We start from the raw sequence: 17,094 nt of genomic DNA, 5'->3' as shown, positions 1-17,094 counted from the left end.
CCCCATTCCCGGCGAGGACCTTTCTGTCGGGGGTGATCTACAGCTACATGAGCACAGCGCGTTATAGATTGAACCCAAATCAAAATTGTAAACGTGTAAATCTCCAGCAGACAGGACTATATCGTGTTAAAACATTTCAAGGTAATTTAAGCAAGAGAAGAAATTTATCTCCCTGTAAACTAGAACGTTTGTTTCCATTATAATTCCCTTTTTAAATATTTAAGGGCTTCCCTGGTGGTGCAGTGGTTAAGAATCCAGCTGCTAATGCAGGGGACACGGGTTCGAGCCCTGGGCTGGGAGGATCCCACGTGCCGCGGAGCAACTAAGCCCGTGTGCCACAGCTACTTAGCCTGCGCTCTAGAGCCTGCGCGCCACAACTACTGAGCCTGCGTGCCACAACTACTGAAGCCTGCACGCCTAGAGCCCATGCTCTGCAACAAGAGAAGCCACCGCAATGGGAAGTCCGGTGCACCACAACGAAGAGTAGCCCCTGCTTTCCGCAACTAGAGAAAGCCCGCGTGCAGCAACGAAGACCCAACGCAGCCAAAAATAAATAAATAAATTTATTGAAAAGAAAAATTTTTAAATCTGTCACGTGAACTTGGGTTTTGCACTTCCATCTGGATTCCAGAGCAGGTTGTTTCTGTATTCTCCTGAGTTGCTATCTCTCCGTGTTCTGGCTTTTAAAGGTACACGGACACACTTGTGTACCTTTATGATGTTCATTTGAATCCCGTTTATTCATAAGAATTTGCTGTGACAGGTAGGATTTTGTGGTTGAATCATCCTGGGAAAGCCCTCAAGAGCCTCTGTCAATTCAGAGTGATTTGGGAGATTATAGCCCTGAGCCCAGCGATCATGGAGGGAGGGATCCCCAGGAAACCCTGGTCCCGGTTCCACGGCCCTGTCACTGGTGGGACCGTGCGGGGAACTATCGATATGAACACGCAGATGAAAGAAAGCAGACACAGATTGACTTCCATTTACTCCTGTTTCTTACTGATGAGACAAGACAGGCTGTTCAGCCCACCTGTCAACTCCGCTGCTGCACTGCTTAATTTCTGATGTTTAAACAGGAGCTCGGGTCTGACTGCAGACGGCGTCACACACGCGACTCTGCACACAGCAGGGAAAGCGGCCTCCTGGGTTTGGCGGTCCACGGTCTCCTCCACCTGCCCTGCGGAGGGTCTGCGGCTGTCGCTTCACCGCTCGTTTCCTTACCTGCCCACACACCGCACACCCCACGCAATGAGGCAGACGCCTCAGGGCCCGTTTCCTGACTGCGTCCCCTGGCCACTGGAGCCAGGGCTGCCCCAGGGTGAGGCCAGGGCACCCGCCGTGTGACAGTTTGGAAGTGCTGGCATCCACACCCCCTGGCGTGCGTGAGTCCAGCGCCACGTGGACCGGAGTATCATCGGCCAAGCTTCCTCACCCCTGAGGTGGGGACGTAACTTGGAGGTTGTGGTCTTCACTGGCCTCCAGAGTTTCCCAGCGGCATAAGCTCAGTCACCTACAGCGGGAGCTGCCTTGGTAACATGCTCTTTTTCAGCCGGCCTCCCGCCCTCCTGATGGTGTTCCCATCGCCTCCCAAATAAACCACTGGCAGGGAACCCTGACTCAGGTCTGCTTCTCAGGGAGGCCAACCCAAGACTTGGACCGTCGCCCTTCAGAGCCCCGAGCACCTGTGCTTAGGACGAATGGCCTTTCCCGCCCGGGTCCCACCTTCCCTGCCTTGTGGGTCTGCATGTCCCTCAGGACTCCCTCAGTGGTCGCCGCCTGCCTCTGTGACCTCTCAGACTGTGCACCAGGCAGAGGAGTGACGCTGTGCCAGCTGTTGTCCTGCAGAGAGTGGACACTCTCGGGGTCACTGATGCTCCGTGCGTGATGGGACAGGCTCTGGAGGCGGAACTGCGCCCAGGTCCTCACTGCACCGCTCGCTGGCCTCCGGGGGCCTCAGCGTGCACGTCTGTGAAACGTGGATGCTGCAGAAGATGATTCCGGCTCGTATTGTGAGGATCATGTGAAGTAACGGGCACAGAAGGACTGAAATGGCAGCTTTGGGAGCTGTTGGTAGGACTCCGCGGTGACACACGTCACCCTTAGTGCTTTACCTACAGCGGTGACATGACACATCTTCCACGCTTGCAGCCTCCGAAATCAGGATGTGCCTCACAACCCACGGGAGCATTTCTTCTTTCTTGGGTGTAAACAAAACGATGATGCCTCTTACCAATGCTGCAACGTCTCAACCTCCGTCCAGACTGACGGATCTGGTCCCACGCACAGCACGGCCACGCGTACGCGTGTCCTGCCCGAGCCGCAATGCCTCCTTCAGCCCCCGCTCAGAAACTCGGGTGGGTGGGCATGACAGTTGTACAGAGCTTTCTCTGGATACCTCAGGTCTCTTCTGATTTTTTATACATGCATCATGCAGAAGCCCCAATATCTGAACTACTATTAAAATAACAAGTTACCTGTGACACCTCTCTGCTGATAGCAGCGCCGCAACTGAGAAGTTGCTCTCCTAGAGCTGAGACTGAGCGTCCCTTAGATGTTTGTTTGCAACACAGATTCCTTCCTCCCTTCCTTGTTCTCGTCCTTCCTTCCCTCCGCTCGACACAGAGGTCTTTACTGAGTCGGCCCCCCCGATGCTGTGCTAGTCCCGGCGTCCAGGGTCTTACGCGGAAGGCGGTCCCTTCACGCAGCAGTTATGGTTCCACACAGTGAGTGCTAAGACCCTCGGCAAGGCAGGGGGTGAGGGGGCACCCCTGGGATTGGCAGGGAGGGGCTTTCACGGCAATTCGGGCCGGAAGAGAACCTTGCAGGGGGCCTAGTCCTCTCCTCCCGGAGATCTACAGAGCACCTGCCTGGTAACTCGTCACATCGGTGTAAGAAAAGCCTAAGATGTCTTTTTTATAGTTTTCACATACGACCCATAGTAGAAGCACCGAAATTATTGGCATCCTATCACCAACTGTAGAACTTATCCGTTTGGCATCTTATCACTGATTAAAGCTCAGAAAGGAACTATTAAAGAACTGTTCCTTAAACAAAAGGAAAAGTCGTGTGAGACAAACCTCAAACGATGCTGGGGTGACTTGCTCCTGGATGCAGCATGGGCAGCTCCTGGCACCCCGAGGTGAGCAGGAATTCTGTCTGGGGAGCAGGGTGTGAACTCTTCCACACGCCTCCAATTCCAGGCTCCCCTGCCATCCTCTGCTTCTCCGCTCACCACCTGTCATTCACCAGCGCAGAGCGCGTGCCAGGCACCCAGCGGGAGCACCAGCCTGGGTGGGAGGAAGACGAGTTAAATGTGTCTCCGCCCCTGAAGGAGTTTCGGGGTCCTCAAGTCTGTGGGTGTCTCCTCTGTCTCTTCTCCAGTGAGCGGTTTCTAAGTGTCTTCCCAGAGATGATGGCAGGTGCTAAAACACAGAGATGACTAAGCCACGCCCTTCCCTGAAGCAGCCGCCAGCGTGGTGGCCGCGTCACACAGATGTGCGTCATCGGTCCCAGGGGGTACGTGGGTGGGGCAGACCCAGCCCGAGGAGGGCAGGGAGCCTCTGCTGGAGAAGGAACACGAGGACTGGCCTTGAAGATCGGTCTGAATTTGCCAATGAGGCGACTTGAGAAAGGCTGGTCCACGGGGAGGAGCCAGGACCAGTGATGGCCTTTGTGTTGCTCTTGTGAGGAAGGACCACAAACTCAACAGCTTAAAATAATACAGATGTGTCGCCTCACGGTTCCCGGCCTCCCAAGGCTGCAACCAAGGCTCTGGCTGGGCTGGGTTCTTCTCCGGAGGCCCCGGGAGGATCCACTTCCCGGCTCACCCAGGGGCTGCAGAATCCAGTTCATGCGGCTGTGGGACTGGGCCTGTTTCCTTTCTGGCTGTTGGTGGGTCTTTCTCAGGTTCTGGAGACAACCGGCATCCCTGGCTACGGCCACCTTCGCCTTCAGAACCAGCAGCTGGCCGAGTCCTCCTCACACCGCGGATCTCTGACGTCCCCTCCAGCCGTCGCTCCCGCCGTCGCTCCCGCTGCCAGCTGGAGAAAGTTCTCTGCTCTTAGGGGTCCCTGTGATGAGATTGGGCCCGCCCAGCTGCTCTGAAATCATCTCCCCGTTTTTAGATCGACGACCTCAGTCACATCAGCAGAGTCCCCCTGCCGCGTAGCGTAGCATGTTCACAGGTACCGGTAATTGGGGGTGGACGTCTCCTGGGGGCATTCTGCCCACCCCAGTGGACAAAGGCACCCAAGCGTGGATGACGGTGGCGAGTCAAGGACACACCACGGGCTCTGTCGCTTCCCGAGACGGTCGCTCTGGGAGAAGGGCAGACGGCAGAGGGGGCATCTCCGGGCTGTGCCGTGAGCCGGGGTTGGGGGGTGGATGGTGCAGGAGGCAAAGCCCAGCATCAAGGGCAGGAGAGCCTGAGGGATCCTAATTCGGGGGCTGCCTGGGAGGTAGCCCTGCCTCAAGCCGTGAGGTCGGGGGGCTGGAGGCTTGCTGTGCTGACTGGAGGAGCTGCCCGCGGCCCCCGGGGGATGTGGACGACAGCCTGCATGGCTGGCCTATCCTTAACACGCCAGTGTCGCGCGGGATGAGAGCGTTCTCCTGACGGCTTCGTATTGTTTCAAAAGAGGTCAAAGTGTTAGTTTCAGTCCCCGGTTTTATCGGCTGCAATCGCCATAAATCTTTGAAAGTCTAGTGTGCGCCTGCGTTGGCAGGGTACCCTTTCCAGACAGAGTTGCTGCTGATTAGCTAAGACGCGCACTTGCCCTTTGAAGATTAAGTGGTTGAAAAGTCCACGGCGGGGATGACTCGTCCATAGCAGGTTTTCCCCACCAGTCACCTCAGTCTTTCTTGGCTGGTACGCCCGGTACTTTCCCCCACTGTTCTCCTTATAGACAGCTATTCGCAGAAGTAGCTGGGGGCGCTGTTGAGCTGGGTTGGAATACGGGGTCAGCAGGGAGAGGAGTGGTAACGCGTGCATGTGGGAGAGATGACATTACCGTTGGAAGCCGCGTGGGCCTGTGAGGGCTTCGGCAGCCCCGCGGCTGCTCTGAGCGCTCAGCACCTGGAAGACTTTCTGAAAAACGCAGGAGAATCAATAAATGAGTGAGCAGACCTGGCCTCCCTGCTTTCAGCCACTAAAACTTGCCTGGGTGTCGGCTGCGGAGGAGACAGACAGCGCTTGGCCAGCTCTGGCAGGCCACCCGACGGGACGCGCCAGGGGGCCCCGCGGCCCTGAGCTCAGGGCCACAGAGGGTACGGAGCCGTGAGCCCGTGCCGGGCGCCCCGGGGAACGGGCCGGGCGGGGATGACGGCGCTCGCGGAGGAGCCGCCCTGAGCAGGCCCGGGGGTCCCTAAGGCACCTGCAGTCCCAGAGCCGGGCCTTCAGTCAGCTCGGTCCAGCCTCAGGTCACCATGTGAGGGGGGCCCGTTGTCTCTGGCCCTGGGGGCTTCCCCCCCAGCACTTGGGGAAGACCTGGGCACTGCAGGGCAAGGGAGCACAGCCCCGGGACGTCGGCCAGGGTGCCCGACAGCACCCGCAATCAGCGCCTCGGGAATTGTCTGGTCCTGTAGACGTTGAGCATCTATAGGTATGGATTCTTCCCACCGAAGTGTGACTCCTCTTGGAAGAATCTCAGGGGAAGTATGCTGAGTGGAAAAAGCCAGTTCCAAAGGTTACATACTGTATCATTCCATTTATGTAACGTTCTTGAAAGGACAGAATTATAGAGATGGAGAGCAGATGCGTGGTTGCCAGAGGTTCAGGATGGGACCTTGGGGTGGGCATGGTTACAGAAGGGCAGCGTAGAGGAGGCTGGTGGTGGTGGACCCGTTCTGCATCTTGACCGTGGTGTGGGTGCACAGACCTGCACGAGTCGTACACACGAGAACAACCAAGGCTGGGGGGCGGGGTTGGGGGGGGGGACGTTGAATACAACAGGCTACGCGTTTCACTCTCAGTATCTTGGTTGGACTATAGTTTCTGCAAGATGTCCCCGCTGAGGGAAACTAAGTAAAGGACACAAGAGATCTCTATTATTTATTACAAATGCGTGGGACTCTCCACTGATCTCAAAATAAAATGTGTAAGTTAAGAAAGGAAAACTGTAATCCGTCATAGCAGATGTTGATGCTTTAGCTTAGTTCTTTTCCTTTCCCCTCACATCCCTTTAACCAGACCACAGGGGTAGATATCAACTTCAGCGTTTGCTGATGAAAATGAGGCGTGACCTGCACACCAGGGCCTTGGCAGGGTGCAGCTGCTGTGTAGTTAGAGCATAAGCAACGCTGTTGTCGTTGTTATGGACGCAGGAGACGCGGCTGAATGTGCACGCAGGAGTGTGCACGCAGCAGTGTACGATGAAGACCAGCTTGAAGAGACATGGGCTCTCTGCAGTATTTCTTGAGGCCTGGTCTCTACACACACACAACTAAGTGGAGAATCTGCCTCCGTCTAGTGAATTTGCAGCCGTGGCCTCAGCCAGACTGGTTCCTTCAGCAGATTGTTTCTGCTTGAGCGATGCAGGTAATTGCAGGATTGATACCTGACTGCTTCCAGTGAGGAGCCTTCAGCCTTGTCTCCTTAATCATCTCCTTGAAATGCTAAGTTTTCATTTCTCTTTTTCGTCTTTTAGGTCCCACCCTGTTTTAAAGATATAGTCAATACAAGAGGCAGGCCAAGCTATAGTATCCACATTCGACACAATTACAGTGGAAATAAACCACTCTGGAAGACAGCGCCTGGAAACTATCACACGGAAAGTGAATACAACGGCCCTTTGTTATCATGATAATGAAATCACTACTACCTTAATACTCCTCGAACTTGGCCGTGCCACCGTTGAATTCCTGCTGAATAAACTGAGAAAAATATTGCAGTTTAATCTCCAAGGAAATTCATTGTTTAATACAACCACTGCTTTTTTTTGCTGTTGAACAGGCGGGCGAGCAGGGTGTCTGGAGATATGCAAGTGGTTGGGTTTCCTTTGCTACTGAAGATGGATGAGAGACCCATTTTCTTTCTTCTCTTAGCTATTATTTTGCATTCCACTGAAGTATTAAATCTATATTTTGGAGAAGAAGAACTGCTAAGACTTTAAAAAATATGTTAATAGGCTGCCCTGTTCCCTGAAACAGGCTGGGTGCCTGTCTGTGGTGCTTTATTTGACATGCTTCCTGAGTTGTTGTTTAGTTTAGATACTGAAGCAAACTAGGCTATAAAATACTGTGCTGTAAATATAAACCTTTATGAACCTCATGGGATAGTCCTTCTAAAATGTGAATTAAGATATTCCATTATTCAAGCCCATAAACTGAAAAGTAGCCATTGCCCTGAGTAGTAATTTGCTTTCCAAAACCTTAGACTATAAATTGCCTTTGGCCTCTGTGCACCGAATTCTGAGTCTGTGTGCACGATGGTAACTAATGAAGTTTTCAAAAATAGTTTTTAAAAGGAGCTCAAACTCTTGTAGGCTGTAAGGGTCTTCTGAAATATACCTCTTTGGCTTACGGGCTGTTTCGGTTTTTTCTTGTTTAAAGAGCCACCGTATTTTACCGAGGAACCCGAGAGCCGGATTTTAGTGGAAGTAGAAGAAACCGTGGACATCGTGTGTGGAGCCATGGGTGAGTGCGGGGAGCCACAGGGCAAGCAGCGATGTGGTGGAGGAACAGAAATGGCATCTCCAGGGCAGAGCCGTCCTCTGGATAGCGGCAAGTGGACCGTGACGATTAGAAACGGGGCCGCTGGCGTGCAGTAGAACTCAGTTGCTGGGCATGTAACCTGCAAAGCAGGGGTAATATTTCCCCAAGGGAACAGCAAGGAAGCCTTACCCTGTCCATCCCAACAGAGAGAGACGAAGTCCTGTCCCCTTGACTCCCTTCAAAGGCTCTGATTCTGCAAGCGCGCGACCCCTAAGACTTGGGGCAGGAAGTTCATTCTCATCCACGGGGTGAGCGGGACTGGTGACCACGCCCACTTGAGAGAAGAGAGATTGTTTTAACTTCTTGGATAGGAAATCTTCTGTTTTTCCCCCCTTTCAGCTTTGAGTTGACTTTCCCTTTGTCACTCAGGGAATTCTGCGTCTCGTCCCGAGAGCCTTGACCCCTCGTTGCCCACTGTTCCCATTTCGTGGCCAACATGCAAGTAGTTACGCTAAACGCCCCGACAGAGACAGGCTCTCCACGGCAATTTCATAAACAAAACTTCACGAGTCCTCTGGAGATTGTCAAGTGAGGAAAAGGACCCTTTATGTTAACACCTGTTCATCTTAAGGGTGGGGTTTTTCTTCTAAGAGCTTGGCGGGTGAGGATTCGTAACAGTTCTGTGAATCTTCAGGACAGCTGCGTAAGAGAGAGATCGTTACGTCCCTCTGTACATGGGAAAACGCCCCTTAAGAAGCAAAGCTAAGTAACGCGCTCAAGGCGCAGTCAGGACAATGAAGGAGGCACCTTCTGCTCCGCCCGCGGTCTGGCGCCGGGGCGTTGCTCACTGAGCCCTGGACAGGCGGCCTGCCTCGGGCCACGTGTTGGTGGAGACGGGATCCAAACCCACAGGCACCAGCTCCAAAGCCAGTGCTTCGGCCTGGACCCTGAGAGCCAAGGCCCTGGGACTCGGAACAGATACCACCGATGTGCAGGTCACTTTCCATTTCTGGGAAGGAGTGGGAGTGCCGCTCAGGACCGTGCTGAGGGTCAGCGTAGGGAGGGGCGTCCGGCCAGGAGTCCCCTCCCCTCCCCTCCATCCACGGAGCCTCTGCAACAGCTGCCCCGCCCGGAAGAGTCATTTCCTTAGTGGTTCTGGTTCCCAGTCCCGCCAGCTCCCAGGGTGCAGTCTCCACCCCTGCTCTGCTTCTCTCCTCCGCTGCTCGGGCTCAGGGCGGGAGAAGACAGCAATGAGAAGAGTCCTGTGAATTTCAAGTGGAACTCTTTGCCTTACTGTGGCTGCATTGTTCTCTCTTCTCTATAAACACCCCCGCTTTTTAAGGCCAACAACTCTGTGAAAGTGAAGCTACAAAATATTTAGAGTGCTTATATTTTAGAAACGAGAATCTACAATACTGTGGGGATAAGATTTCTGTGTATGACATTAAATTGCCCCAAAATAGAAATACTCCTAGTTCCCTATACACTAACAATTATTTTTCAATAAATGACAATGTTAGGCTCTCCCCTTGACAAGAGGTTGCTTTTCTGGCATGATTTCTGCAGAGTAAACTGCTTGTTAAGTACATGCTTATAAATATACACTGAACGGGTCTTTCAGCCTTGCCTTGCCATCATATAATTTACTTCTTTCTTTTGACAATGCAACTATAGCAGCATGCGAAGTGGTTATTCTTTATGAAAGCTACATCATGTAATTGCTATTATGAGATTTTACGTGGATTGCTTATGCTTTTACCTTGCAATGGATTTTTTTTAATTTCCTGATTTAATGAAAAGTGACAGGAAGCATAATTTAAGCAAAGAACAGAATCTGAGAATACATTCTCTCGAAATATTCCACGACATTAACTTTATTTATTAAAGAAGACATCTTATACCTACATAGCATCTTAAGTCAAGGGATTTGCGTGTGCCTTTCAACATGAATCACATCAAGATATTTTATTGAAATTCATTTTCTAATTAGGGAAACTGAGGCACAGCGCCATCTGAGATCTAGAAATAAGCCCAGACGTTCTGCACTTCCCTCAGAGCCACAACAAACACACTGTGCCCCGCAGAGCCCAGAACTCTTGTCTTGAGTGCCGTGGTCTCGTTCCTTGGACGGGCTCTCTTGTCTACCCCCCTGGGTAACCTGACCCTGCTCAGGTTTAGGAAGAAGGAGAACGGAAGCAGTCTTCCCTCAGCTGGTTCCCCAAGGCTCCCGGAAAAGCCACCAAGAGGAGGAGCCCGGTGTGTCCCACGCAGCGAGGCCACCAGGAGACAGTGCGTCACCGCCTGGTTACCTGCACTGACCACACCCAGTTGGGGGGCGAGCAGCAGAGGCCCTCGTGCTCCCGGGCTAAGGACAGTCCCTTCGTCGCCAACCTGGGTTCTGCCCCAGTGACCTTGTCTGCCGCCTACGCCCCATCCGACCCCAACCTCAACCTCCTTCCAGGTGGCGAGACCGCGAGCAGCTCCAGTCTCACGGCCTGGAGGCCTGGTTCTTCCCTGTAACATCATCAGGATGAGGAAGGGGCACCCAGGCGGGGCAGCTGGGCACGGAGCCTCCGCGTGACCCTCGCCCTCTTGGTCGAAGTCTTGGCTGTGATCTCGGCTCACTCCGCTCTTGGGTACAGGGTCGGGGGCGCCCTGCACCCTCCTCCTCATCTGCTGCACCCGCGCTGGTCTCAGGGGCCAAGGTGACTTTTCCTGCAGCCACAGCTTGGACCTCTCATGTCTCCTCAGCCTGAACCAGATGCATCTCCTGTGCTTATGCCTTTCCCTAAGCAATCGCTCCCCCAGAACAGCGCACACGCGGGTGGTCAGCGATAGCCCGCTCCTTAGACGGAGGCGTTGCCAAGGCGGCGCGCGTTAGTGCTGTCGTTAGTTGTGATGCGGAGCAGCGAGCGGTGCCGTCCACTGAGCTCGCGTCATGGGCCGGGCCCCATTAGGTACTCATATCCTGACCCAGTTAACCTTCACGGCCACCTTTGAGGTCGCTGTGACCCTTGTTCCCTACAGGGACAAGGAGGGGTTGAGTGCTCTGCCCAATGGCACAGTCGGCGGGGGGAGGGGGCCCACCTGTCTCCGCCTGGTGACCCTTCCCCGAGCCCGAGCGGCAGAGGCAGAGACCTTCCTCCCAGCCCTGTCTGAGGTCAGTCGCAGCCAGAACCGTCTGGGCAAGAGCACGGGCCGTGGGAAGAGCCGGAAGGGTCTGCAGCCGCCCCACGCCGCTCCCTTCGGGCCTCTCCCTCCCCGTCTTCACATACGATGAGAAAAATGACGCCTCACGGGGTGCTTGGAGGGACGACTAGATGAGAAAATGCCCGTTGAAATACCGCCACTTAGTCCTCACGTAAGGAATTCTCGAAACTTAATGATTTTTGTTTCACTTCTACCCAGGGGCCCCTCTTCCCACCCTCCGGTGGTTCAAGGACGCGGTCTCCATCAACAAGCTCCAGAACCCTCGATACCAAGTGCTGTCAAGTGGAGGCCTGCGCGTCCAGAAGCTGCGTCCGGAGGACTCAGGAATCTTCCAGTGCTTCGCCAGTAACGAGGGCGGGGAGGTCCAGACCTACACCTACCTGGACGTCACCAGTGAGTACTACGCCCTGCAGAGCCGGGCTTCCCAGTCCTCGGCCCGTGGACGTGTCAGAAAATGCCAGTGTCTGTTCAGCCCGAGCTCCCGTATCCCGGGCGGTCTCCCTGCCCCTCTGGAGCCTTGATTTCCCCAGCACTTGAACGCGCTGCTTTATTGAGACATAGGGACAAACCCCCACCTTTCTGGACGGAACTAGGAAGACTGTTAGGTGAGCGCCTCGTCCCTAGTCCTTTTCTCTTGACCTTTTTTCCATTTTTTATGTTCATTCTCTATTTTAGTTTTATCGAACAATTATAGTACTTTTGTGACTTTCTTTTATTGTCCCAGTAACAGAAATACTTTGGCACTCTGAAAAATAAAGTAAAGATAAAGGTTTTTATTATATTTGTGGGTTTTCTCTTTAATCTCCCATAGTCGTAATGTTGTTCTTCTAAAACGAAGTAGAGTTTAGTGATTAGGGAACTCTACCTCTCACGTCTGCCCTTTTGGAAGCAAAATGCTGAGAGCCGTCGGAGAAAGCAAACTGGTCAGCGTGTGCGTGGCCACTGGCTCTTGTCAGCCAGAACTAGGAAGGGACCGACCCAATCCTGAAATATTCATGCATATGTTTTGGTGAACTAGGGGTCATTTCCTCCAATCTTGGCCGGGGGTCAGATTCCCCCTGCGTTGTGGAGCATAGGAAACCAGTATCACTTCAAGCAGCAGAAATAATACTGGGGACTTGAGCCAGAAACTGAGTTTTGATCCATTAGCATTATTTAAGCCTGTTTGGAATCGTGGGCCAGGGTGCTGTAGGGCAGGGATGGGCAGGCTTTTTCTGTGAGAAGCCGGGTGGTGCCTGTTTTCGCCTTTGAAGGCCCTGGTTTCTCTTGCTCCTCCTCACCGTGCTGTCGTAGCCTGCAGGCAGCACACACGATTCTGAGCAGACGTGGCTGTTCCACAGAACTCCGTTTACGAAAGCAGGGACGGGCTGGATTTGGCCCGGGCTGGTGGTTCGCGGACCCTGCTCTCGGGAGAGACCCAGGGCAGATCGCCTGATTTCTCTCAGCCTCAGTTTTCTTTTCAAAATGGAACCAACCCAGCCCAGTTCACAGCGTTCTTAGGAGGATCAGTTTGGAAATTTAAATGAAAGTGCTACTTAACCTGGTTACCATGACAACTGGAGGGTGAACAAATAAATACGTGATCATGATAATGCTGCATATCTGTTTTGTAAGTACAGGGTTTGGCAAAATGGATTTTTTTTTTTAATTAAAGTACTTTTAATGAAAGAAAAATAGTGTGTAAAACAATCAGTATTTATTCGTTCACTTAACAAACGTTTATTGAGCATCTGTGTCAGTTACTCCGGGCCCTTGAGGCTCGGGGACAGAGCTAAGAGGACGCCGTGAAGAAGAGGTTCTCGTGCTTCCAGGACGGAGGGTCCTGGGGGAGGGGAGAGATGGCAGAGGGCGGTGAGGGCCCCACAGAGGAAGCCTAGGCGAGGCCCAGAGCGGCCAGGGAAGCCCCTTCAGAGGGCGGGCGGGGCGGGGTGGGTTCTCTGAGTTGAGAGGTTCTTACTGGAGCGAGGCCTGCAGGTGGGGAGGGGCCTACCCTGCGGAGCCTTGGAGAGGCGCGGTGGAGGTGGGCGCTGCAGGTGCCCGACAGACGCGTGGGGGGACAAGGCGGCCCCGGTGTGTGCGGGCACAAGGGCGCTGACGACGAGCACGGGCGAGCGGGGCCTTCGCGGCTCTGAGGTGGACACCGGCCGGGCGTCGTCCGAAGCTTTCACAGGGCCTCCGCACCTGGTGTAGGGGCGACAATGAGGGGACGAGCAGAAGAGACCAGTTGGGGGGCCCCCAGGTCGTCCAGGGGTTCACACCAGAGGTGGACGCCCAGTGGGGAGGGAGGGCAGAGGCGGGCAGCTGCCCCGGGGTCCACTGGGCCTGCCCGCTTCTGCCCCGGGGGCATGGGCCCAGGCACCCCAGGGGCCCCTACACAGGATTTGGGCGATGCGAGTCACAGCTGGGACTCAGGGGTTCCGGCTTAATCTTTCTCAAAGTAGTGCAGAGCCAGCGGAGCCCTCCCCGAAGCCGGCCCGAGCTGCCTCTGTCTTCCTGGCTCTCACTCGGGGCTGCTGGAGCCGGAGGCCCGGGCGGTCCCCCGTGAACAGGAAGACCCAACGCTCCCCCCAGGAATTCTTCCCTGAAGCCCTTGGAATCTGGTTGTTTTAACTTTCAGAACAGATCCTAGGTAGTGTCAAAGTGTCATCTTCAGGGCAATGTAGGATATTCGGAAATGAGCTTTTTCTATTTTTTTTACGTAATGAAAGCAGCTTGTTTGATTTATCTAAATAAACATCTCTCTCCTCTTTAACGTTGGTCAGAAACAGTTCTTCCTGCTCTTCCCCACTTGTGTGTCCATTACATCACGAGACCGTATTTCTCTTTAGGCTGTAAACAAAGATAGGTGCTTCCTGGAGACGGGTAGTGGAGGGCTGTAGTCTTGCTGAAAGGTTTTCATTTTTTATCGCTCAGTTATCTCTGTGATTAGTTCTGTAAAAGCCCAGGTGGCCGACTCCACCAGGCTGGCTTGAGCGTTTCCGAGGGACGACGCACTGAGTATTTCACTGTTAACCTCCTCTGCCTAGATGTCGCCCCAGCCTTCACCCAGCTTCCGGCGGACACCACGGTTACCGACGGGGCGACAGCCGTCCTGAGCTGTGCGGTGTCCGGGGCTCCCAGGCCGGCCATCGCGTGGAGGAGAGGTAGGCGCCCACAGCTGCTGGAGGGCGCGGCCAACGCAGGAAGCGAGCCCAGCGGCCCCGCGTTGTGTTTGTTATTCTCACTCATTCGTTCGGTAAAGAGTAAAATACCATTGACAGAGCACCCACCGGGGCCAGTGCTAGGGGCATGGGGAGGGGTCAGACGAGCAAGACCCCTTATCGTGCAGCTCACAGCCTAGAAGAGGAAGCGCATTTCTGTACACCGTGCGAACGGCGCTTTCCTCCGTCAAGCCCTTCACCGGGTGCCCCGGGCCTGACGGGCTCTGGATTTCAGCTGCAGCTTCCCCTTTGTGAATGAAGGCGTGCTTCCTTGGTAATATTCACAGTTAAGACTACGTCCGCCTTCATTTCTAAGAAAGCTGCTCTAGCACAGGATCGCTTGCATCCTCCGCAGTTTGACGTGTGTGGCGCTCTTAATCCGACTGTAGTGTCAGTTCCTGTGAAGAGTGGTGTCACATCTGTGAAGAGTGGTGTCACATCTCGGGCTCTTTGCAGCTCCCCTGCAGCCCTGTGTACACGTTCCGCACACCTGCCACTAAATGAACAGCACACGTAGTCTGTCCTTAACAAACCCCGGCTGAGTTGGGTTCATCCTCATAGATTAACTGGTCATGCTTAGTGGGCTGTATCTGGGTGAAACTTCAAAACTTACATCTTTTTTCACTCCCAGAAAACCACTCGGTGGCTTCCCAACTCTCAAAGGTATGACTCGTGCACTGGGGCCGTGGCTTGTAGACATAAAGATCTGGGAAGCTACAGATTAATCAGAAAGAAGGGTTCTTTCATTTTATGTATTTTCTTTTTGTCTTTCCTGATTTAGAATGTAATAATGGCTTTGTAGAGAAACTTTTCAAATGCATACACATATAAAGAAAACTCAAAATCAGTCACCCAAAGGAAACAATCACATACATGGATCATAATTTGTCTAACCAAATCTCTCAATATTGGACGATTAGGATGTTCTTGGTTTCTGTTATTCTAGTTAACGCTAAAGCAAACTGCTTTGGTTACTTTTGTGCATAAAGTTTCCACTTTCTTCTGATTATTTCCTCACATTATTTTCTTGGGTGCGGCCAGAGCATTACCTTCTCTCGAACGTTGCAGTCCTCACGTTGCTGTTTTGTCTGTCGTCCTCAGGAAACCGCATTCTGGCCAGCGGCTCCGTGCGGATTCCCAGGTTCACGCTCCTTGAGTCTGGGGGTCTGCAGATCGCCCCTGTCTTACTCCAGGATGCTGGTAACTACACCTGCTTTGCAGCCAACTCCGAGGGTTCCCTGCACGCGTCTGCCACGCTCACCGTGTGGAGTAAGGACCACAGCCCGTGCGGAGCTCTCTGTTAATAACGGTTTAATCAGCGTGTCGTCTGTGCTTGGGGATGTCAATATGCCCTTGGACTCGCTAATCCAATCAAAGGGGAATCATTATGTTTACAACTAATTTGGAGAAATCTGTTGAGTAATTAATTTTTCAGCTTCTAAAAGAATAATTAGAAAATGTATTCAAAGATTTAATGGGGGCGTTTCAGGAGAGATAAAAGATTAACTTTTTAACCTCAGTAGAGTAGGGATATTACCCCAAAAACTAGCTCAAATTAAAAAAACTGATAGGTTGGCTAATCTTATAAGCATCACATAAGAAAAGTGGACCAAGAATGAAAATCCCAGAGAAAGCATTTTTTCTATACTATCATTATAGCCCACTAAAACATTCCTCGTATATTAAATATGGATGTTTCCTGTATGTTAGGAGTGAACTGAAGGATCTTTGTGGTTCCTCCAGCTTTTGTTTCTCTTTATTTTATCTATAACACGGGTTTCTGAAATGCAGAATAAATTGTTTTCCAGAACATAAGGATTGGATTACCAAGTATTTAGCTTCACTGGCTGATAAACTTTTCTCTCTCTGCTTCATCCATATCTATATTACTAAAAAATTATTGTTCAAAAAAGCAAGAGACAGTCAGTGCTCACTAATAGATTTTTGTAAAGCCATCTATATGAGGAGAGAAATTTTTAAATTGCCTGAGTGAATAATTTGTTAAAATACCATCCTTGAGGAAAGACTAAATTGTTGTGCTTTATTTCGTATCTGCTTAGCGTTTCCTATGATATAGTTGGTGTCCGCTTTGATAAATGACCCTTTCTCATTTATTGGGTGTTCTAAAAATATCACAAGTTTAAAAGGAATGAATCCAAATCCTCCCAGTATTGTGAAGCACTAAAAAAGAGGTTTTGTTCCATTTGGTGGTCTATTCTATCAACCACATCTGATTCATCCAGTGTCCCCAAAACTTAACCATAAATTTAAAATCTTGTGGAAAACTGATGTCTGCATCTCTGTAGGTCACTCACCGGAAAATTGTGTGGATCTGCTGAGATTCAGAATTATAATAGCGCTAGACTGGTTGGTGCAGCGCTGTGTGGCCTGCAGGGGTCTTCCCAGGCGTCACCTACGCTGTTCTGTCCCAGCATGAGGGATCGCAGCACCCCCTTTCATAGACAAGAAAACTAATAAGCTCAGAGGCGTGTCTCTGGATGCCCCCCTGGTAAGCCGTCGGGCTGGGCCCTGAACCCAGTCTCGTGGCTCCAAGTTCCGTCTCCTTTCCTGGTGCCAGAGCAGCGCCCTCCTGAGAGGCGTGCAGTGTGGGGACACACACCACAGGGCCGTCTCCGGGGCCTTGGCTCTGGCAGCTGTGGAGTGTCGGGCGGCCGCAGGTCTGGACGATCTTGCAGGCCTGCACGTAGCACCAGGCCCCGCTGCTTACTGGCCCCGTGGCATCAGGCAAGACCCTGTACTTCTGAGTATCGGTTTTCCTTCCTGATCTCTGGGAGAAGGATTATCACAACCCTCACAAGATTGTTGTGAGGATTAAGTAAAACAGAATAAATGAAAGCACTTTGCAAAGTCATGACGTACTGTGTAGACAGTAGAAATTACCAGAATGTTGATAATCTGGGGAAAGAATCCAGACTTGTCCTCAGGATGTAGAACCTGGTAACCATCTGCATACGATCTTCCTTCTTGTTTCCTTCCGGAGTGTCCGAGGTCCGGGGGTGACCTGAGACGGGCTTGG

The 17,094-nt window shown here is 52.5% G+C and overlaps 1 protein-coding gene across 1 annotated transcript in view; it reads left to right on the top strand.

Annotated features, from left to right (window-relative positions):
* The window catches only part of SDK1 (sidekick cell adhesion molecule 1), a 539,910-nt gene that overhangs the window by 308,025 nt on the left and 214,791 nt on the right, over nucleotides 1-17,094 (top strand). The window contains exons 7-10 of the mRNA XM_059896610.1: nucleotides 7,546-7,629; nucleotides 11,056-11,250; nucleotides 13,884-14,000; nucleotides 15,159-15,326. Of these exons, the coding sequence (XP_059752593.1) occupies nucleotides 7,546-7,629; nucleotides 11,056-11,250; nucleotides 13,884-14,000; nucleotides 15,159-15,326 (564 nt within the window). The remainder of the gene's footprint in view (nucleotides 1-7,545; nucleotides 7,630-11,055; nucleotides 11,251-13,883; nucleotides 14,001-15,158; nucleotides 15,327-17,094) is intronic.

The sequence above is a fragment of the Balaenoptera ricei genome, chromosome 15, assembly GCF_028023285.1.
Source record: "Balaenoptera ricei isolate mBalRic1 chromosome 15, mBalRic1.hap2, whole genome shotgun sequence".
Taxonomy (NCBI): domain Eukaryota; kingdom Metazoa; phylum Chordata; class Mammalia; order Artiodactyla; family Balaenopteridae; genus Balaenoptera; species Balaenoptera ricei.
The sequence above is the reverse complement of the archived record's forward strand: the minus strand, read 5'-3'. Positions and strand labels throughout refer to the sequence as shown.